Consider the following 18,889-nt stretch of genomic DNA (forward strand, 5'->3'; position numbering starts at 1 on the left):
TCAAAACTAAAAAATCTGCCCGCTTCGCGTTCACATGCTCATCGCGCGCTATTCGTGCTCGGATATTTATTCTTTGCATTTGGAATGCTTGAAAAAAATTTTATCAAAATGATCTCTTTTAGATGGCAGTATTTACACACAGATTTTGTTGGATTTTTTTTCTCGCAACTTTCGTCGTTTTTCCACAGATTTTATTTTATTTTATTTTTTTTTTCAACGTTATTTTTCACGAATAAAACAAAAAGTACGATTCCTATCAAGAAGTGATTCTTAACGAAATTGTAGATCTTTTTTGGGATAACCATTTTTGTTAATTCATCTTTTTTCATGTCCTACATAGTTTTTCCACAAAATGGAATTTTTTCTTTTTCCATTATTTTTTGTGCAATCAAAATTTGAAATTTCGATTTTTGAAGAAAATCCAAAAATTGGTTATGATAATCTTGTAGGGCTTTCGAAAAGAAATAATTTTCTTCTCTTGACTTTTTTTCATATCGTGCGTTTTTCGGCTTCAAATTTTGATTTTCGGTTGATTAAAAATTTTTTGAAAACGCTATAACTCTTGAGAGTTTTCTTTTTATCGAAAAAAGTCATGAGGATAAATTGTTTTTTCTTTTTAATACTATAAATATCCGTACACAGAATTTTCATATTCAGAAAAAAGTGGTTTCAAAATTCTTCAAAATGTAAAAATGCATTTTTGATTTCTTTTTTTTTTGAGTTAAAAATGTATTATTTTAGTTGAAAATTTACTTTAACTATTCCATTTCTTGCGGAAAATTGACCTTTTTTATAGAAATTCATTTTTTTTTAAATGTTTAGTTAAAAATTCGCTTTTTTCAAAAAAAATCATATTTTGAAAAATTCACTATTTGGTAAAAAAAATGCTTGAAAATTTATATTTTTAGTTTAAAAATCAATTAATTTTGCAGAAAAATAGTTTTTTTTCCTAATTTACTTTTCTAACTGAAAATTGAATGATTTTAGTTCTGGTTTGTAATTTAATTTTTTTTAGTTGACAATTTATATATTTTATTGAAACTGTATTTTTTTTGGTGGAAAATTTGTCTTTTAGGTTGAAAATTGAGATATTTTTTTGAGAATTCATTTTTCTTTTAAATTGATTATTTAGTTAAAAATTAAATGTTTTTAATTCAAGATTAATCATTTTAGTTGAAAATTCACTTCAAACATTCCATTTCTCATGAAAAATTGACCTTTTTTTATAGAATTTTAATCTTTTACTTAATAAATGTTACGTTATGCAGAAAATTTAACTATTTTATTTTTGGTTAAGAATTCATTTTTTTGTTGAAAAAAATTCTTACTTAAAAATTCGTTTTTTTAAAAAGAAAATTCATATTTTGAAAATTCCACTATTCGGTAAAAAAAAATTCATATTTTTAGTTGAAAATTTATCCCTGTCATTACAAATTAATTTCTTTGGCTGAAAATTCGTTTATTTTTATTTGAAAAATTTGCTTTGCAAGCATTAATTTTATTGGAATTTTCAAACAAACAAAAAAAAAAGAATATTTCTTCTTTTTTTTGAGTTAAGTATGTATTATTTTAGTTGAAAATTCACTTTGACTATTCCATTTCTTGTAGAAAATTGACTTTTTTTATAAAAATTCAATCTTTTTCATTAAAAAATGTTCCATCATGCATAAAATTTAAATATTCGATTTTTTGTTAAGAAAACATTATTTCGGTTAAAAAAATATTGACTTATAAATTCATTTTTTTGTGTTGAAGAAAATTCATATTTTGAAAATTTCACTATTTGGTAAAAAAAAATTAATATTTTTAGTACAAAATTTATCCCTGTCATTGCAAATTAATTTCTTTGGCTGAAAATTCGTTTATTTTTATTTAAAAAATTTGGTTTTCAAGCAATACTTTTATTGGAATTTAAAAAAAGAAAGAATTTTTTCTTCTCTTTTTTAAGTTAAATATATATTATTTTAGTTGAAAATTGCCCATTTAAATATTCGATTTTTTGTTAAGAAATCATTATTTTGGTTAAAAAAATATTGACTTATAAATTCATTTTTTTTGTGTTGAAGAAAATTCATATTTTGAAAATTTCACTATTTGGTAAAAAAAATTCATATTTTTAGTTGAAAATTTATCCCTGTCATTACAAATTAATTTCTTTGGCTGAAAATTCGTTTATTTTTATTTGAAAAATTTGCTTTTCAAGCATTAATTTTATTGGAATTTTCAAACAAAAAAAAAATAATTTTTTCATCTTTTTTTTTGAGTTAAATATGTATTATTTTAGTTGAAAATTCACTTTAACTATTCCATTTCTTGTGGAAAATTGACTTTTTTTTATAGAAATTTAATCTTTCACTAAAGAATGTTCCGTTAAGCAGAAAATTTAACTATTCTATTCTTTGTTAAGAATTCATTATTTTGGTTGAAAAAAAAATATTGAGTTAAATATTCTTCTTTTTTGTGTTAAAGAAAATTCATATTTTAATAATTCCAGTATTTGGTCAAAAAATTCATATTTTTGGTTGAAAATTCATTCCAGTGATTTACAAATTAATTTCATTGGCTGAAAATTCGTTTATTTTTATTTTAAAATTATTTTTTCACTGAAGATGCAACTATTACATTTTGCTTAAAAATATATATCTTTAGTTTAAAAATTAATTAATTTTGTTGAAAAATAGTTTTATTTAAATTCGTTTATTTTTATTTGAAAATTATTTTTTTTTACAGACGATGCTACTATTACATTTTTCCTTGAAAATCTATATTTTTAGTTTGAAAATTAATTAATTTTGCAGAAAAATAGTTGTGAAAATTGAACTATTCTAGTTCCGATTTTAAATTTATCTTTTTTAGTTGGAAATGTATATATTTTTTTCAAACTGTATCTTTTTTTGGTAGAAAATTCATCTTTTGAGTTTAAAATTGAATTATTTTGTTGAGAATTAATTTTTTTTAAATTTATGTATTTGATTAAAGAGATTAAAAGTTGAAAATTCATCCCTGTAATTAAAAAATAAATTTCTTTGGCTGAAAGTTCTTTTTTTTTATTTGAAAATTAATTTTTTTACTGTAGGTGCAACTATTACATTTTTGTTTGAAAATTTATATTTTTAGTTTGAAAACTAATTAAATTTGCTCAAAAATAGTTGTTTCTTTTTTTTTTAATTTATTTTTCTAACTGAAAATTGAACTGTTCTAGTTCTGGTTTGTAAATTTATCTTTTTTAGTTGGAAATGTATATATTTTATTAAACCTGTATCTTTTTTGGGACAAAAATGCATCCTTTGAGTTTAAAATAGAATTATTTTGTTGAGAATTCATGTTTTTTTTTTTGTTGAAAATTATGTATTTGGTTAAAAATTAATTATATTTTCAGTTCAAGATTAATCTTTTTAGTTGGAAATTCACTTGAACTATTCCATTTGTTGTGGAAAATTGACCTTTGTTAATTAAAAAAATGTTTAGTTAAAATTGTTTTTGTCTTTTTAAAGAAAATTAATTTTTTTTATTCAAAATTCTACTACTTGATCAAAAAATTAATAGTTTTAGTTGAAAATTCATCCCTGTGATTAAAAAATAAATTTCGTAGGCTGAAAATTCGTTTTTTTTTATTTGAAAACTATTTTTTTTACTGAAGATGCAACTACTACATTTTTGTTTGAAAATTTATATTTTTAGTTTGAAAATTAATTAATTTTGCGGAAAAATAGTTGTTGTTTTTTCTTCAAAATTTACTTTTCTAACTGAAAATTGAGCTACTCTAGTTCTGGTTTGTAATTTAATTTTTTTTTAGTTGGAAATCTATATATTTCATTAAAACTGTATCTTTTTTGGCAGATAATTCATCTTTTAGGTTTAAAATTGAATTATTTTGTTGATAATTCATTTTTGTTTTAAATTGATGTAGTTGGTTAAAAATTAAAGTTTTTCATTAAAAAAGGTTCCGTTATGTAGAAAATTTATTTATTCTATTTTTTGTTAATTCATTTTTTTTGTTTGAAAAAAATGTTCAGTTAAAAAGTCGTTTTTTTAAAAAGAAAATTCATATTTTGAAAATTCCACTATTTGGTCTAAAAATTCATATTTTTGGTTAAAAATTCATCCCTGTGATTACAAGCTAATTTCATTGGCTTAAAATTCGTTTATTTTTATTTGAAACTTTTTTTTTCTGTAGAAGATGCAACTATTACATTTATGTTTGAAAATCTATGTGTATAGTTTGAAAATGAATTAATTTGGTTGAAAAATAGTTCGCTTTTTTTTCATTGCAATTTATTTTTCTAACTGAAAATTTTAATATTCTAGTTCTGGTTTGTAAATTTATCTTTTTTAGTCGAAAATGTATATATTTTACTGAAAACTGTATCTTTTTGGGTAGAAAATTCATCGTTTGGGTTTAAAATTTAATTATTCTGATGAGAATTCTTTTTTTTTGTTTTGAAAATCGATGCATTTGGTTGAAATTAAATGTATTTAAATTCCAGATTGATCATTTTAGTCGAAAATTCACTTTAACTTTTTCATCTCTTGTTGAAAATTGACATTTTTTGATAGAAATTTAATCTTTTTCATTAAAAAATGTTTCGTTATGTAGAAAATTGGACTATTCTATTTTTTTTGAGAAACATTTTTTTGGTTGAAAAAAATGTTTAGTTAAAAATTCGTCCATTTTAAAAAAATTTATATTTTTGTTTCAAATTCCACTATTTGGTAAAAAATGCATGCATACAACTATTACATTTTCGTTTAAAAATTTATATTTTTAGTTTGAAAATTAATTAATTTTGCAGAAAAATAGTTTTTTTTTTATTTACTTCTCCAACTGAAAATTGAACTACTCTAGTTCTGGTTTGTAAATTTATCTTTTTTAGTTGGAAATGTAAATATTTTATTGAAACTGTTTTTTTTTGTTAGTAGATAATTCATCCTTTGAGTTTAAAATTGAATTATTTTGTTGAGAATTCATTTTTTTTTTTTTGAAAATTGATTTATTTGGTTAAAAATTAATTAATTTTTTTTTTAGTTGAAGATTAATCTTTTAATTTGAAAATTGACTTTAACTATTTCATTTCTTGTGGAAAATTGACTTTTATTGATTGAAAAAAATGTTTAGTTGAAAATTTGTTTATTTTTGATGTTGAAAATTTAATTCTGAACAATTTTTGTAGAAAATTCAACCATTTGGATAAGAATAAAAGCATTTGTTTAAAAAAATCATATTTGGTCAAAAATGAACTTTTTGGTAAAAAATCACATTTTTTATTGGAAATTTATGTGGTTTTTACATAATACGTCTTTTTGGCTTCAAAATTTAATCATTTGGTTGAAAATTCATTTTTCTGTAGTTAAAAATTAGTTTTTTTATCTGAAAGTCGAACTATTGCATTCTGGTTGAAAATTTAACGATTTGGTGGGAAATTTAGCTATCTGATTGAAAAATAAACTATTTAGACATTGCCTTTATAATTCAACAATTTGGTTGAAACTTCACCCTTTATAAGTTGGAAATTAAACAATTTAATTAAAAAAATAGTTTCTTATATTCAAAATTGATTTTTTTTATTTGAATAATAATAAATAATGTAATTATTAATAACAAAAGATAGAAAATACGATAAAAAATATGACTTTTTCAGCAAAAAGTTAAATTTCCTACCAAATTGATAAATTTCTAAATAAATGGCTTAATTTTTTTAACAAATAGTTGGTTGAAATTTAGTTGAAAAGTAAATTTTCAACAACAAAAAAAAAGAATTTTCAAGAAATAAGTTCTTTATGAAAAAAAGGTTAATTAAATTTTCAGTAAAACATTAAATTAAACAAAAATTCGATTTTTCAGTTAGAAAAGTACATTTTGAAGAAAGAAGAGCAACTATTTCTTAGCAAAATTGATTAACTTTTTAAACACAAAATATAAATTTTCAAACAATAATGTAATAGTTACATCTTTAGTAAAAAAATAATTCTTAATTTTCAAATAAAAATAAATGGATTTTCAGCCAAACAAGTTAATTTGTAATCACAGGGATGAATTTTAGACCAAAAATATGAATTTTTTGACCAAATAGTGGAATTTTCAAAATACGAATTTGCTTTAAAAAAAACAAAAATGAAACGAATTTTTAACTAAACTTTTTTTTCAACCAAAAAATGAATTAATAAAAAATATAATAAATATATTTTCTACATATCGGAAATTTTTAATGAAAAAGATTAAATTTCTATTAAAAAAGGTCAATTTTTCACAAGAAGTGAAAATTTTTTTAACTGAAAATTTAACTACTCAATTTTTGGTTTACAATTCATCTTTTTCGTTGAAAATTCGTCTTTTTGGTAGAAATTAATGCTCTTATTTAAAAATTCATCTTTTTGGTTTAAAATTGAACTATTTCAGTTAAAGATTCATAATTTTAGTTGCAAATTTAACTCTTTTGTTCAAAATTCTTTTTTTTTTGTTGAAAATTAATTTTTTTAACTGAAAATTTAACGATTCAATCTATGATTAAAAATTGATCTTTTTAGATTTAAATTGAACTATAATTAATTAAAAAGGCATGTATTTTATTTAAAAAATGGTCTTTTTTGTTAGTAAATTAAGGTTCTTGTATGAAAATTCATCTTTTTTCGTTGAAAATTGAAGTATTTTAGTTAATGATTCATCGTTTTATTTGAAAATCAATCTTTTTGCTTGAAAATAAAACTACTTTGCTGAAAGTAAAAAACTTTTGTTAAAAAATCATGTTTTTAGTTTAAAATTTATCTAGTGCAGTTGAAGATTCTGATTTTTAATTTAAAATTCATCAATTTGGTTGTAAATTTTGTTGTGTGGAATATTATTTATTTTAACTGACAATTTAACTTTTGATTCAATACTGATCCTTTTTAGTTTAAAATTAAACTATTTGGTTGAAAATTGATTTTATTTGTTTGGAATTCAACTATTTAGTGCTTTAAAATTCAAGAAATTATGTTTTTAGTATTATTTAATTATTTAGTAAATCGATGATGCAAATATATTTTAAGATATTTTCTAATATAAGTTGTCAAAGCTTTCTAAATTAAACATATTAATTAAATCCTTAGAAACTGAAAAAAAAAACATTATTCATAATAAACTAGCAAAACTCTATGCATACTCCGAGTTCATTATTTTAAATAATGCAAAATATTTAAATTACTCCCTACCTTGAAAAATTCTACCCCACTTTTTTCAAATTTGTGACACTATTTAGACTATTTTCGATCTCTAAACTAAATCCGTGGCCTGCAACCCTGAATTATGTAATATGAGTGCATAGTTAATTAATTATAAATAATTTGGTAGTTGGAAGATAGCCCTTTGATGATGGATTACCCGGAAGTGTGGATCTCAACCTACAATATGCTCGAGCAATTGGTGCTTCGGCGCAGTATTGTGTCTTCAATTCTTGAGGGTATTGATAGAATCGACCAGGAACTGATCGATCTTGCCCCAGACGAATGGAAAGTGATCGAGGATCTCGTAACTGTCCTCGAGCCATTCAAAGTCACAATCATGACTCTCAGCGAGGAGAAAATGCCACTCTGTTCTCTCCTAAAACCGCTTCTTTGGCAATTGGTTTCTTCTCATCTGAAAACCAAAGATACGGATAGCGGCACTGCTAAGAATTTTAAAGAGAGTTTGTCGGAAATGCTTTACGAGCGTTATGCCGATCCTAATGTTACCCTTCTTCTGCAAATTGCGACAACACTTGATCCAAGGTAATTTTTTTTCTCTTCAAGAATAAAATAAACAAAAGTAAAATTAATTCTTTTTTTTTTTGTGGTGAAAAAGAGATCGAAAAAAAGCAGAAATTTCGATTTTTTAAAGAATAAAATAGCTTTTGCAGGGTGGCCGCTGGACCTGGAAACCGGGAAATTTACGAATTTCTAGAAGGTTTTTAAATAATTAAAGTGCAGTCTTAAAGATTTAAACAATCACAATTTAAAAGCGTTTGAAGTTGACGGTTTTTTGATCTGTACTTTAAGTATAAAAGACTGAACAATAAAATATTTTTAATTCAAAATTTTAGCTCTTTCTTTACATTATTTTGTATATTAAATTTATTAAATGAAATTAATAATATACTATTTTCATTAATTTTTATCGTAATTAAATGCTTTTATTAAATTAAAAATATTGTTTAAGTCTATATTATTCAATTTTTAATCCATTTAATTTGACATTTTTTAATTTAGAAAAAGAATAAGTATTTAATATTTAAAATTAAAACCAAATATTTAAAAGTAAACAATTTGAAAATTAATTGTTTCACATAGCAAGCTTCTATTTAAAAAATGTTTAATTTGTAAGTGAAATTGTTAAATTTTCACATATAAATAACAATTGAACGCTTATTATTTGTAGAAAAAATTTGAGTAATTTGGAGAGGTATTTAGAAGTTTTGAAAAGATTGAAAATTAATTTAAAACTTGAAATGTTTTCAATTAATTGAAACAAAGTTTGTTAACATTTTTTTTTCAGAACTTCTAAATACATTTTAAAATTATTCGAATTTTTCCTACAATTTTTGGAAGATCCTGAAAATAAAAAAAAATCTTTGAAATCTTCCAGGTTCTTTTTTGATAATTTTCAGGGAATTTTACCAAATTTTTAGAATAAAAATTTTTTCGCAACTTTGATTTCAACCGTTTTTTAAATAATTTGCAAATTGTGATTTTTTAAAATTATTATATCGTCCAGTTTAGAATGCTTCATTCGAAAATCTTTTACTTTAAAAGTTTTAAATTTTAGATTAAAAATTTTTAAAAGCATCTATTTAAATTTACAATTTTTTAAAATGCAGTTTTAAAGGCTTAAAAAATTAGAAGTTTTTAAAATCGAAGATTTTTGAATAAAAAACAGGGTGGCCGCCGGACGGGAATATATTTTTAATTCAGAGTTTCAGGTCTTCCTTTATATTATTTTTTGCATTAAATTTAATAAATAAATTTATTAATATCGATTATCGATTCATCTTCTTAAACTTTTTGTTAAAATAATTTTTCAAAGTGAAAAATCAATTTCAATTTTCCTAGGAATCTTTAGAAAATTTTTTATTCTTTTGAATTCTTTCACAATTCTTACAAAAATTCTGATTTTTTTCTTTGAAATCTGCAAAAATCTACATTTTATTTTAAACTCAGCTGTTAGTATTGGAAATTATTTCAAATTCAAATTTTTTTTAATTTTCAGCATTTTCTAAAAGTTATAGAACACTTCTAGATTTCCCAAGCTTTTGAAATAAAATTTAAAAGCTTTTAAAGGATGCCTAGACTATTCAAAATAAAAATAATTTAAGAACTGTAAAATGAAAAAAATTATTTTTTTAATTTTTAATGTGTCTAGTTTAAAATTACTCAAAATAATATAATTTTGAACAATTTTAAGGTTGATTGCTTGATTCTTTAATTTAGACTATTTAAACTGTTAAAGTGGATTTATATTTTAAAGGACACATTTTTAACAAAAAAGGAGTAGTTAAACTGTCTTTTTTAAAAAAATTAAATTTTAACATTAAAAAAACGGAATACTTTAATCGAATATTTGAATTCTCAGCCATAGAGATGAATTTTCAACTAAAGTAAAATAAATCATCAAACAAAAAATTACTTCCCAACAAAATTGTATAACTTTGACTAAAAAAAGAGGAATTTTCAACGAGTTTATAAAATGTTTAACAACCAAATTTTACCAACAATGTGTAATACTGAAATTTTCAGAAAAAATAATATTTTTTAACAATATAGTTCAATTTTCAACAAATGAATGTAATTTTTAACTAAAAAACAAAAGATTTTCAACCAAAAATGAAGTAGTTAAATTTTCTTTAAAAAAACTTAGTTTTCAACGAAAAAAGTGAATTTTTCAATCAAATAGTTTAATTTTGAGCTATAGAGATAAATTTTCAACTAAAGTAATGAAACTTTCACCAAAAAATTACTCCTCGACAAAGTAGTACAACTTTGACTAAAAAAATTAATTTTCAACAATATAGTTTAACTTGCAAAAAAGAAGTCAATTTTTAACTAAAAAACAACCATTTTTAACCAAAAATGGAGTAATTAAATTTTCTGTTAAAAAATTAATTTTCAATAACAAAAAAGGCGAATTTTTCAGTAGAATTGTTGAATTTTTAACCATAGAGATAAGTTTTCAAGTAACGTAATCAGTCTTCAAAATAAAAAATGATTTCCCAACAAAGCAGTGTATCTTTGACTAAAAAAAGATGAATTTTCAAAGAAGAATTGGATATTTGATATTCTGACATAAATTTTTTTAAAATATGAAATCAAATACAGTTGAATTAAAACAAAAAAGGCGATTTAAAAAAAAACTTCATTTTTAAGTTGGAAAATTAAATATAAAAAAGTGTGAATAAAATAGTTCAATTTTGATCGGAAAAAATTAATTTTACAAATAGAAAAAAATTTTAACCTAATTTTCAACAAAAAAATCATTAATCTTCCAACAAAAAAAATTAATTTTCAAACAAGAACAGGAATTTTTTGCCAAAAAGTCAAATTTTCAACTGCAAAATTAATTTTCACAACAAAAACATTTTAAACAAATTAATTACATTTTTTAAGTATTTGAATTTTTCACCAAAATAACTTAATTTACAAACAAGAAGAATAATTTTCAACTAAAAAGATCAATTTTCGTTAAAAGAAAAACGAATTTTTTAAAAATTAATTAAATTATCAACCAAAAAATTATTTTTCGGCTAAAAGCATTAATTTTTTACAAAAAGAGATGAATTTTCAATAAAATATATTAATTTTCATTTAAATGTTGGATTTTTGAACTAAAAGGAGCGAATTTTTAACTAAAAAAATAAACAAGTCAGTCTTTCAGTCAATCAATTTTTAATTTTAAAGAACTGATTGACAGTTGAATTAAAAAAAAAGAAGACGATTTTTCTCTAAAACCGTTTGTTTTTTAATTTAAAAATCTGATTGTTTTTATTGTTCTCAATCGAATATAGAACATTTGATTTCAAATTAAGAAAATTAATTTTTAACAATAACAAAAAATCGAATTTTGAATGAGAATTATAAATCGTCAAATAAAAAAAAATCTTTTAAGAAAGTAGTTCAAGTTTCAACCAAATAGTTAATTTTTCTAGGAAATTGTTGAATTTTCGAATAATGTTTAATGAGGCAGTTGCGTTTTTAAACAAAAAGGGTTCATTTCTACAAAGAGAGATGAATTTTGGAAAACAAATTTTCAAGCCAAAAAGAATGTTAAAAAAACATTTAAGAATATTTAACCAATAAGTGTAAATTTTTAACAAATTCATTGAATTTTCAACCAAGAATTTAACTTTCAACCAAATGGCAAAATTTGTAATAAAAAAAATAAGTTTTCAACAAATTACATACAGTTTCAACAAAATAGTTCAATGTAACAGTTAAATTCCGAACAAAAAGTTAATATTTAAACCAAAAAGGTTAATGTTTAACTAGACATTTTTCTTAAACCAAAAAGAGGAATTTTGAACAAAAGAATTTAATTTCTAACCAGAAAAGATTTTTCATTCAAGAAAGAAAATATTTAACCAAATTGTTGAAGTTTCAAACTAAAAAATGCGATTTCTTCAGAAAACAGTAATTTTTTCAAGAAAAAAGTAAATTTCTAATCAATGATTGAATTTTTAAAGAAATACAATTTTTAACCAAAAATATAATAGTAGCGATAATTAATTACTAATTTTGATCATTTAGAGACTAAAACATAAAATTTTAAATTAAAATTGAAGTTTATTTTTAATTAAAAAAAATATATTTCTTGTTTGAAGAATAGAACTTTTACTTAAAAAATAAAGTTAATTTTTTGAATTTTATTTTTCTAGATTTAAACAATTGCCTTATGCGACGGAGGAAGATAAAACTTTGGTTGCAGCGCCTATTAAAGAAATGCTGACGAAGCTGATTCAAGAGGAAAGTGGAAATCAAGGGGCATCTAAAGTGGATGAAAGTCCAGACAGGAAGAAGGGGCGAATGACAAGTAAGTGTCAACTTTTCTTTCCTATTTTTTGATTTTTTTTTTTTTTGTAGAAACTTTCCCTTTTTTCTCGTTTTCTTTTCTCACTTAAATTCGAAATGAATTAAAAGAATGTAAAAAGAAAATTCTAATATTTTTAGTTGAAAAGTCTTTTATTGTATTTTTGGTTGAGAAAGAATCTCTTTTAGTTAAACATTTTAATGTTTGGTTGAAAATTTAATTCTTTTGTTGAAAATTCAACTATTTTGTGAAAAAGTCATATTTTTTTGGTCGAAAATTCAACTGTTTTTGATAGAAAATTCAACCTCTTGGATTCAAAACTTTTTTTTTAATACAAAAGTTATCTTTCTTTGTTAAAAATAAACTTTTTTGTTGAAAAATTTAACTTTTTAGGTCGAATATTTAAAAAAAATAGTTTCAGAATTTATATATTGGTTCAAAGTTATACTATTTGGTTGATAACTTAATTATTTGGAAAAAAATTCTTCTGTTTTGTTAAAAAGATATATTTTTTAGTCGAGAATTCGAATTTTTTTAAACAAATATCCTTTTTGGATAGAAAATTCAACTATTTTGTTGAAAATTTGTCTCCTGCTTGAATTTTCCACTAATTAGTTGAAATTCTACCTTTCCTGGCTGAAAATTAACATTTTTAAAAAAATTATTCTTTTTAGCTTTGGGTTGCAATCTTATTTTTTTTTTTGTTACAAAATTTTACAATCTGATTAAAAATTTAACTTTCTCTTGGAATATTGGTCTTTTTTATAGATAATTCGTTCTGGAGAATAGAAAATTCAACTTCTTTAGTTAAAAATTAACTTTTTCATTTTAAATTTAACTTTTCGTGTTGAAAATTTAAATTTCTAAAAAAAAAATTGGTTTAGAATTCATCTCTTTTGGTTAAAATTTATAATCTTTAGTTGAAAATTTAATTATTTTGTTGAAAATTTAATTATTTTGTTAAAGAGTAATTTTTTTTTGGTCGAAAATCCAACTGTTTTATTGAAAATTCTGCTTTGGATAGAAAATTCGTCCTTTTAGATTTTAAATCCATCTTGTTAGAAAACTCATCTTTCTTGATCGAAAATTTATTTTTCACGATTGAAAATGAATTTTTTCGTTAATAATTTGCTTTCTATGGTTAAAAATTAATTTTTTTATCTCGGTATTGAACTATTTGTTTGAAAATTCGTCTTTTTGTTGAATTGAACGATTTTTCTATTAAAAATTAAATTCTTTTTATGTTTAAATATCAACTTTTATATATTTTTTTGAGAATTCATCTTTTTATTGAAAATATAAGTACTTGGTTGAAAGTTTAATTACTTTGTTAAAAATTAATTTTTTTTTACTAGAAGATTTGTCAATTTGTTTGATAATTAAATAAATAGTTTTGTTTCATCTCTGTTGTTGAAAATTAATTTTTTAATATGAATATTTAACTTTTTGGATGAAAATTTGTGTATTTTGTTGAAAATTATTTTTGTTTGGTTCAATTCAACTGTTTTTGATTTAAAATTAAAGTATTTTTGGTTAAAGTATCAAATATTGTATTTTTCTGTTACTAACTCATATTTTCTTGGTAAAAAATAATATTTTTTGTTGAATTATTCAACTTTTCAGGTTAAAAAACCGAATGTCTTTTAAGAAATTCGTCTTTTCTGGTTCAAAATTACATATTTGGGTGTTTCACTATTTAGATAAACATTTTTATTTAAAAACTAAACTATTTGTTTAAAAATGTATGCATTTTGTGAAAAATTCGTCTTTTTTTGAGGAAAATTAATTTTTAAGAATAAAAGTTCAGCTTTTTGGTAGGTATAAAATCCATCTTTTCCAGTTGAAGATACATAATATTTGTCAAAAATTCATTAGTTTGATTTAAAATTGATCTTTTCTAGTATAAAATGAACAATTTGGCTGAAAATTTGTCTTTTTTAATTTAAATTTTAAACATTTCGTTGAAAATACGCATATTTTGTTAAAAACCTATATTTTTTTGTAGATACGGATCTTTTTCTTGGGTAGTTAATCTCCTTGTTTAAATATTGTTCTTTTCGGTTAAAAATTCAAGTATTTCAGTTAAATATTTATCATTTTAGTTGAAAATTCCCCTTTTAGGTCAAAAATAAAATTACTTGGTTAAAAATTAAACTCTTTTCTTACAAAATATTGTATTATTTTCATTTTTTGTAGTATAGATTCTTATTTTTTTAAAAGAAAAGTTATATTTCTTTGTTAAAAATGAACATTTTTGTTGAAAATTGAACTTTTCGGGTCGAAAATTTAAAAAAAAATGGTTCCAAATGCACATTTTGATTCAAAATTATACTATTTGGTTCAAAATTGTATTATTTTGTTAGAAAATTTTCTATTTTTATTAAAAGTTATCCTTTTTAGTCGAAAATTCGACTTTCTCTTAACATTCGTCTTTTTTGGATAGAAAATTCAACTACTTTATTGAATATCAGTTTGATTGAATTTTTTAAAAATGAAAATTACACTATTCCATTTTGGTTTAAAAATGGTTCTTTTCAAATAAAAAAACAAGTATTCTAGTTTAATATGAATCATTTTAGTTGAAAATTCATCTTTTATGTTGAAAATACAATTATTTGGTTGAAAATTAAACATTTTTGTTTAAAAAATATTATTTTTCGGCTGAAGATGTTCATTATTTTAATTAAAAATTAATTTTTTTTGTTAATAAATGAGCTATTTTATTGGAAACTTGTTTTTTCGTTGGATGTAGAGGACTTTTTTTGACGAAAATTGAACTATTTTGTTGAATATTTGTTAATTTTTTTAAACTGTAAGTGCAACTACTATTATTCCAGTTGAATATTCCATAATTTTAGTTAAAAAATTCCTCTCTTTGGTTTAACATTAATTTTTTGACTAAAAATGTAATCATTTAACTTTTGCTTAAAAAATAATCTTTTTTAGTAGAAAATTCGACTATTTAAGTTAACAATTCCATTTTCTGTTAAAAATTCTTATTTCTCAATTCAAAATTTAATTATTTGGTTGAATATTTGTTTTTTAAAATTTAAAATTAAAGTATTTCGTTTAAAATTCACGTATTTTGTTGAAGAATTGTGTGTTTTACTGAAAACTAATTTTCTGGTTGAAAATTCCACTATTTCAGTCGAAGATTCATGGTTTTGGTTGAAATTTCATCTTTTTGGTTTAAAATTCGACCAGTCAAGTTGAAGATTCATAATTTTATTTAAAAATTCATTTATTTCAAAATTTTTTACTCAGTTGACAGTGAATTAATTTTTTTATCGGGAATTTTACAAATTCTTAGAAAAAACAAGTTTTCTCCAAATTTGATTTCAACAGTTCAATTATTTTTAATTATAATATAATTTAGTTTACAGTGCGTAATTCGAAAATCTTTCACTTACAAATTTTCCATTTTGGATTTTAATTTTTAAGCGTACATTTTTCATTTGGAGAATTTTAAAATACAGTTTTAAAGACCTAAAAAATTAAAAATTAGTGGAGTTTGAAATCTACAAGTTTTGGATAAAAAACTGTGAAGTTCATCAAAAGTAAATATAAATTATGATGACTTTTGAAATTGAACTATAAATTAAGGATTAACAAGTGAATAATGATTGATTTTACAAGACGCTTCGAAATCAGTTCAAAATTTAAGAATTTCCAGATTTTAACGTTAAAAATTAAATTTTGTAATTAAAAAAAATAACAATTGCTGATTATTTTGATAAATTTGATTCTTCATGTGAAATATGTAATTAATTATAAATAAAATATTCCAAACAAAGAAAAAAATCAACATTGAGCGTTTTCATTTTTAATTGTTTAGTTTGAAAAAAAAAATAATATAAGCGAATATATTTTAATTCTTAATTCAAAACAAAATATAGATTTTTGCAGATTTCGAACAAAAATTTAGAAGCTTTTTAAGAATTTTAACAGGCTTCAAAAGAATAAAAACATTTTTTAGGATTGCTAGGAAAATGAATTTCTATTAATTTGTTAAGCCATTAAAAAATGTAAACGTGCATTTTACTATTTTTAACTTAAAAATAAATCCATAATAATATAGTCAAAATTAAAGGTTTTTATTAAATTTAAAATATTGTGAGTCTAAATTATTTAATTTTCATCCCATTTGATTTGAAATTTCTTAATGTAGAAAAAGAATAAGTATATAATATTTAGCAATATTTTACTGTTCATTTAAGACGAGTAAATTGAAACCAAATATTTAAAAGAAAACAATTTGATACTGAATTGTTTTTATAGAAAGCTTTGAATCTTTAGTTTTTCGAAGAACTTTTAAATTTTTAGCGTGACAATTTTAATTAGTCTATTTAAAAATTGTTTAACTTATAAGTGAAATTGTTTAATTTTGACGCATAAATAACAAATGAACGCTTATTATTTGTAGAGAAAAATTGACTAATTTTAACAGATATGCACGAGTTTTTAAGAAATTCAAAATTAATTAAAAACTTGAAATGATTTCAAGTTATTTAAGCGGAGTGTGTTAATATTTGTTTAAGAACTTTTAAATATATTTTTTAATTAATCGAAATTAAAAAAAAAAAAAAAATCCTTAAAATCTTCCATGTTCTTCTTTGATAATTTTTTTAATCTCTTAAAATCTTGTTAAACTTTCTATTACAATAATTTTTTAAAGTAAAGAATCATTTTTAATTTTCCTAAGAATCTTAAGAAATTTTTTTATTCTTTTGAAGTCTTTCACAATTTAAAAAAAAATCTAAATTTTTTGTTTGAAATCTGAAAAAATCTACATTTTATTTGAAATTCAGCTGTAAGTATTTAAAATTATTTCATCTTCTAAATTTAATTCGAATCTTGTTAAAACTTCTAAACATCTGTTAAAATTAGTCGAATATTTTTACAAATAATAAGTGTTCTATTGTTATTTATAAATTTTTTCTTACCGGGAATGTTACAAATTTGTAGAAAAAAATCTGTCCACGTTCCATTTCAACAGTTTTTAAATAATTATTTGAATTGTTATCTTTTTCAATTATGCTATTATTTAGCTTCAATGCGCAATTCAAAAATTTTTTCCATTATAAAATTAAAGAATTTTTAAATGCTTTCTTCAAGACTTGAACAAATAAAAAATAAAAGCCTTTGATGTTGAAAATTTTGAATAAAAAACATTTTTATTTAATAAATAATTTTTTTTTTTCAATTTATTTGTACTTTAAGTAATAAAAAGTTAACATAAAAAAATCTTAAACGGTTTCAATTTGAAACTCTTAGTCATTATACATTGAATGTTACAATTGTAATTGTTGTATTTGAAAAATGCTTAATTTTTAAGTTAAATTTTTAAATTTTGATGTATAATTTACAAACGAACATTTGTAGAAAAAATTTGACTAATTTTAAGAGGTATTTAGGAGTTTTAAAAAGATTAAAAATTAACATGCAAATTTTAGAAAGTTTTCTTTAAATTTTCTAGAATCTTTTTTCGAGAATTTTGTTTAAATTTTTGAAAAGTTTTTAAATATTTTCTTACAATAATTTTTCAAAATGAAAAGTTATTTTTAATTTTTCTAGGAATCTTAAGAAAAGGTTTTTATACTTTTGAAGCCTTTCACAATTCTTGAAAAGAATCTAATTTTGTTTTGTTTAAAATCTGCGAAAATCTACATTTTGTTTTATATTAGGCTATCATTTCAAATTTAACATTAAGTTTGAATCTTTTAAAAACTGTTACATATCTCTTAAAATTACTCAAATTTTGCCTACAAAAAATAAATGTTCAATTTTTATTTATACATCCAAATTGTAAAGAAATTTTCTGGATTTTCTGAAAATTGTAGAAAAAATTTAATTCATTGTGACAGATATTTAGAAGTTCTGAAAAAATATCTAAAATAATTTCAAACAAATTTAAAACAATTTCTAGATTTCTCAATGTTTTGAAGCTTTCCAAGGATGTTTAAACTATTTAAAAAGAAAATAATTGAATTTCTAATTTAAGAAGTGTTCTGTTAAAAATGTTGCAATTTTTCAATATTTAATGTTTCTAGTTTAAAATTCCTTAAAATTATACAATTTTGAAAAGTTTAAAGTTCATTGACTGATTTTTTAATTTAGAGCATTAAAAATGATAACATGGATTTATACTTTTTTATATTGAAAAATGTTAGTACCTTTAATTTTATAGGCGTAAATTACTGAGCATTTGAATACCAAATTTTAAATCGAAAACTTAATTTTAAAAGTTGAAAATTGAACAGTTCCACTTTGAGTGCTTTTATTTGCAGCTCAGTTTCGATTGCCTGAAGTGGAAAATTTTTAAGTTTCGGAGTTCCATTTTTTAAATTTCATTGCCCGTGAAACATTTTTGCGAACCGGGAAAAAAACCGGGAATTTATTTCGTCGATTAAAACGGCCACCCTGGTTCTAAAATTTGCAGTTTATTTGCATTTTATTTAACATTGTTTAATCGAAAAGTGTTAGTACCTTCCATTTGGTACGCGTAAATTTTTGAGCATTTGAGTACACAATTTTTGAATTTAAAACTGTCAAATTTCGATTTTGCAAGTTTGGAATTCAAGTGTTTCATTTTGAATGCTTTAATTTGTTGTTTATTGTTTATTCCTTTGTATGAAAAAAAGTATAGAATATAGTTTAATTTTTTAAATTTCATTGGCCTCGAAAAATGTTTGCGAACCAGAAAAAAAAAACCCAGAAATGATCCGGAATTTGTTTCTTCGATTAAAACGGCCATCCTGAATACGAGGGTGGATTGATAAGTTTCCGGCCTGACCAAGAAAAACAACGTTTTTAAGAATTTTTTTTTAATTTCTCAACATAATCTCCTCCAAGGCTGATACA

The 18,889-nt window shown here is 21.6% G+C and overlaps 1 protein-coding gene across 1 annotated transcript in view; it reads left to right on the plus strand.

Moving 5' to 3' along the window:
* The window catches only part of LOC117181357 (zinc finger BED domain-containing protein 1-like), a 29,877-nt gene that overhangs the window by 9,430 nt on the left and 1,558 nt on the right, over positions 1–18,889 (plus strand). The window contains exons 3-4 of the mRNA XM_033373946.1: positions 7,328–7,743; positions 11,877–12,031. Of these exons, the coding sequence (XP_033229837.1) occupies positions 7,328–7,743; positions 11,877–12,031 (571 nt within the window). The remainder of the gene's footprint in view (positions 1–7,327; positions 7,744–11,876; positions 12,032–18,889) is intronic.

The sequence above is a fragment of the Belonocnema kinseyi genome, chromosome 10 (assembly GCF_010883055.1).
Source record: "Belonocnema kinseyi isolate 2016_QV_RU_SX_M_011 chromosome 10, B_treatae_v1, whole genome shotgun sequence".
Classification (NCBI taxonomy): Eukaryota; Metazoa; Arthropoda; class Insecta; order Hymenoptera; family Cynipidae; genus Belonocnema; species Belonocnema kinseyi.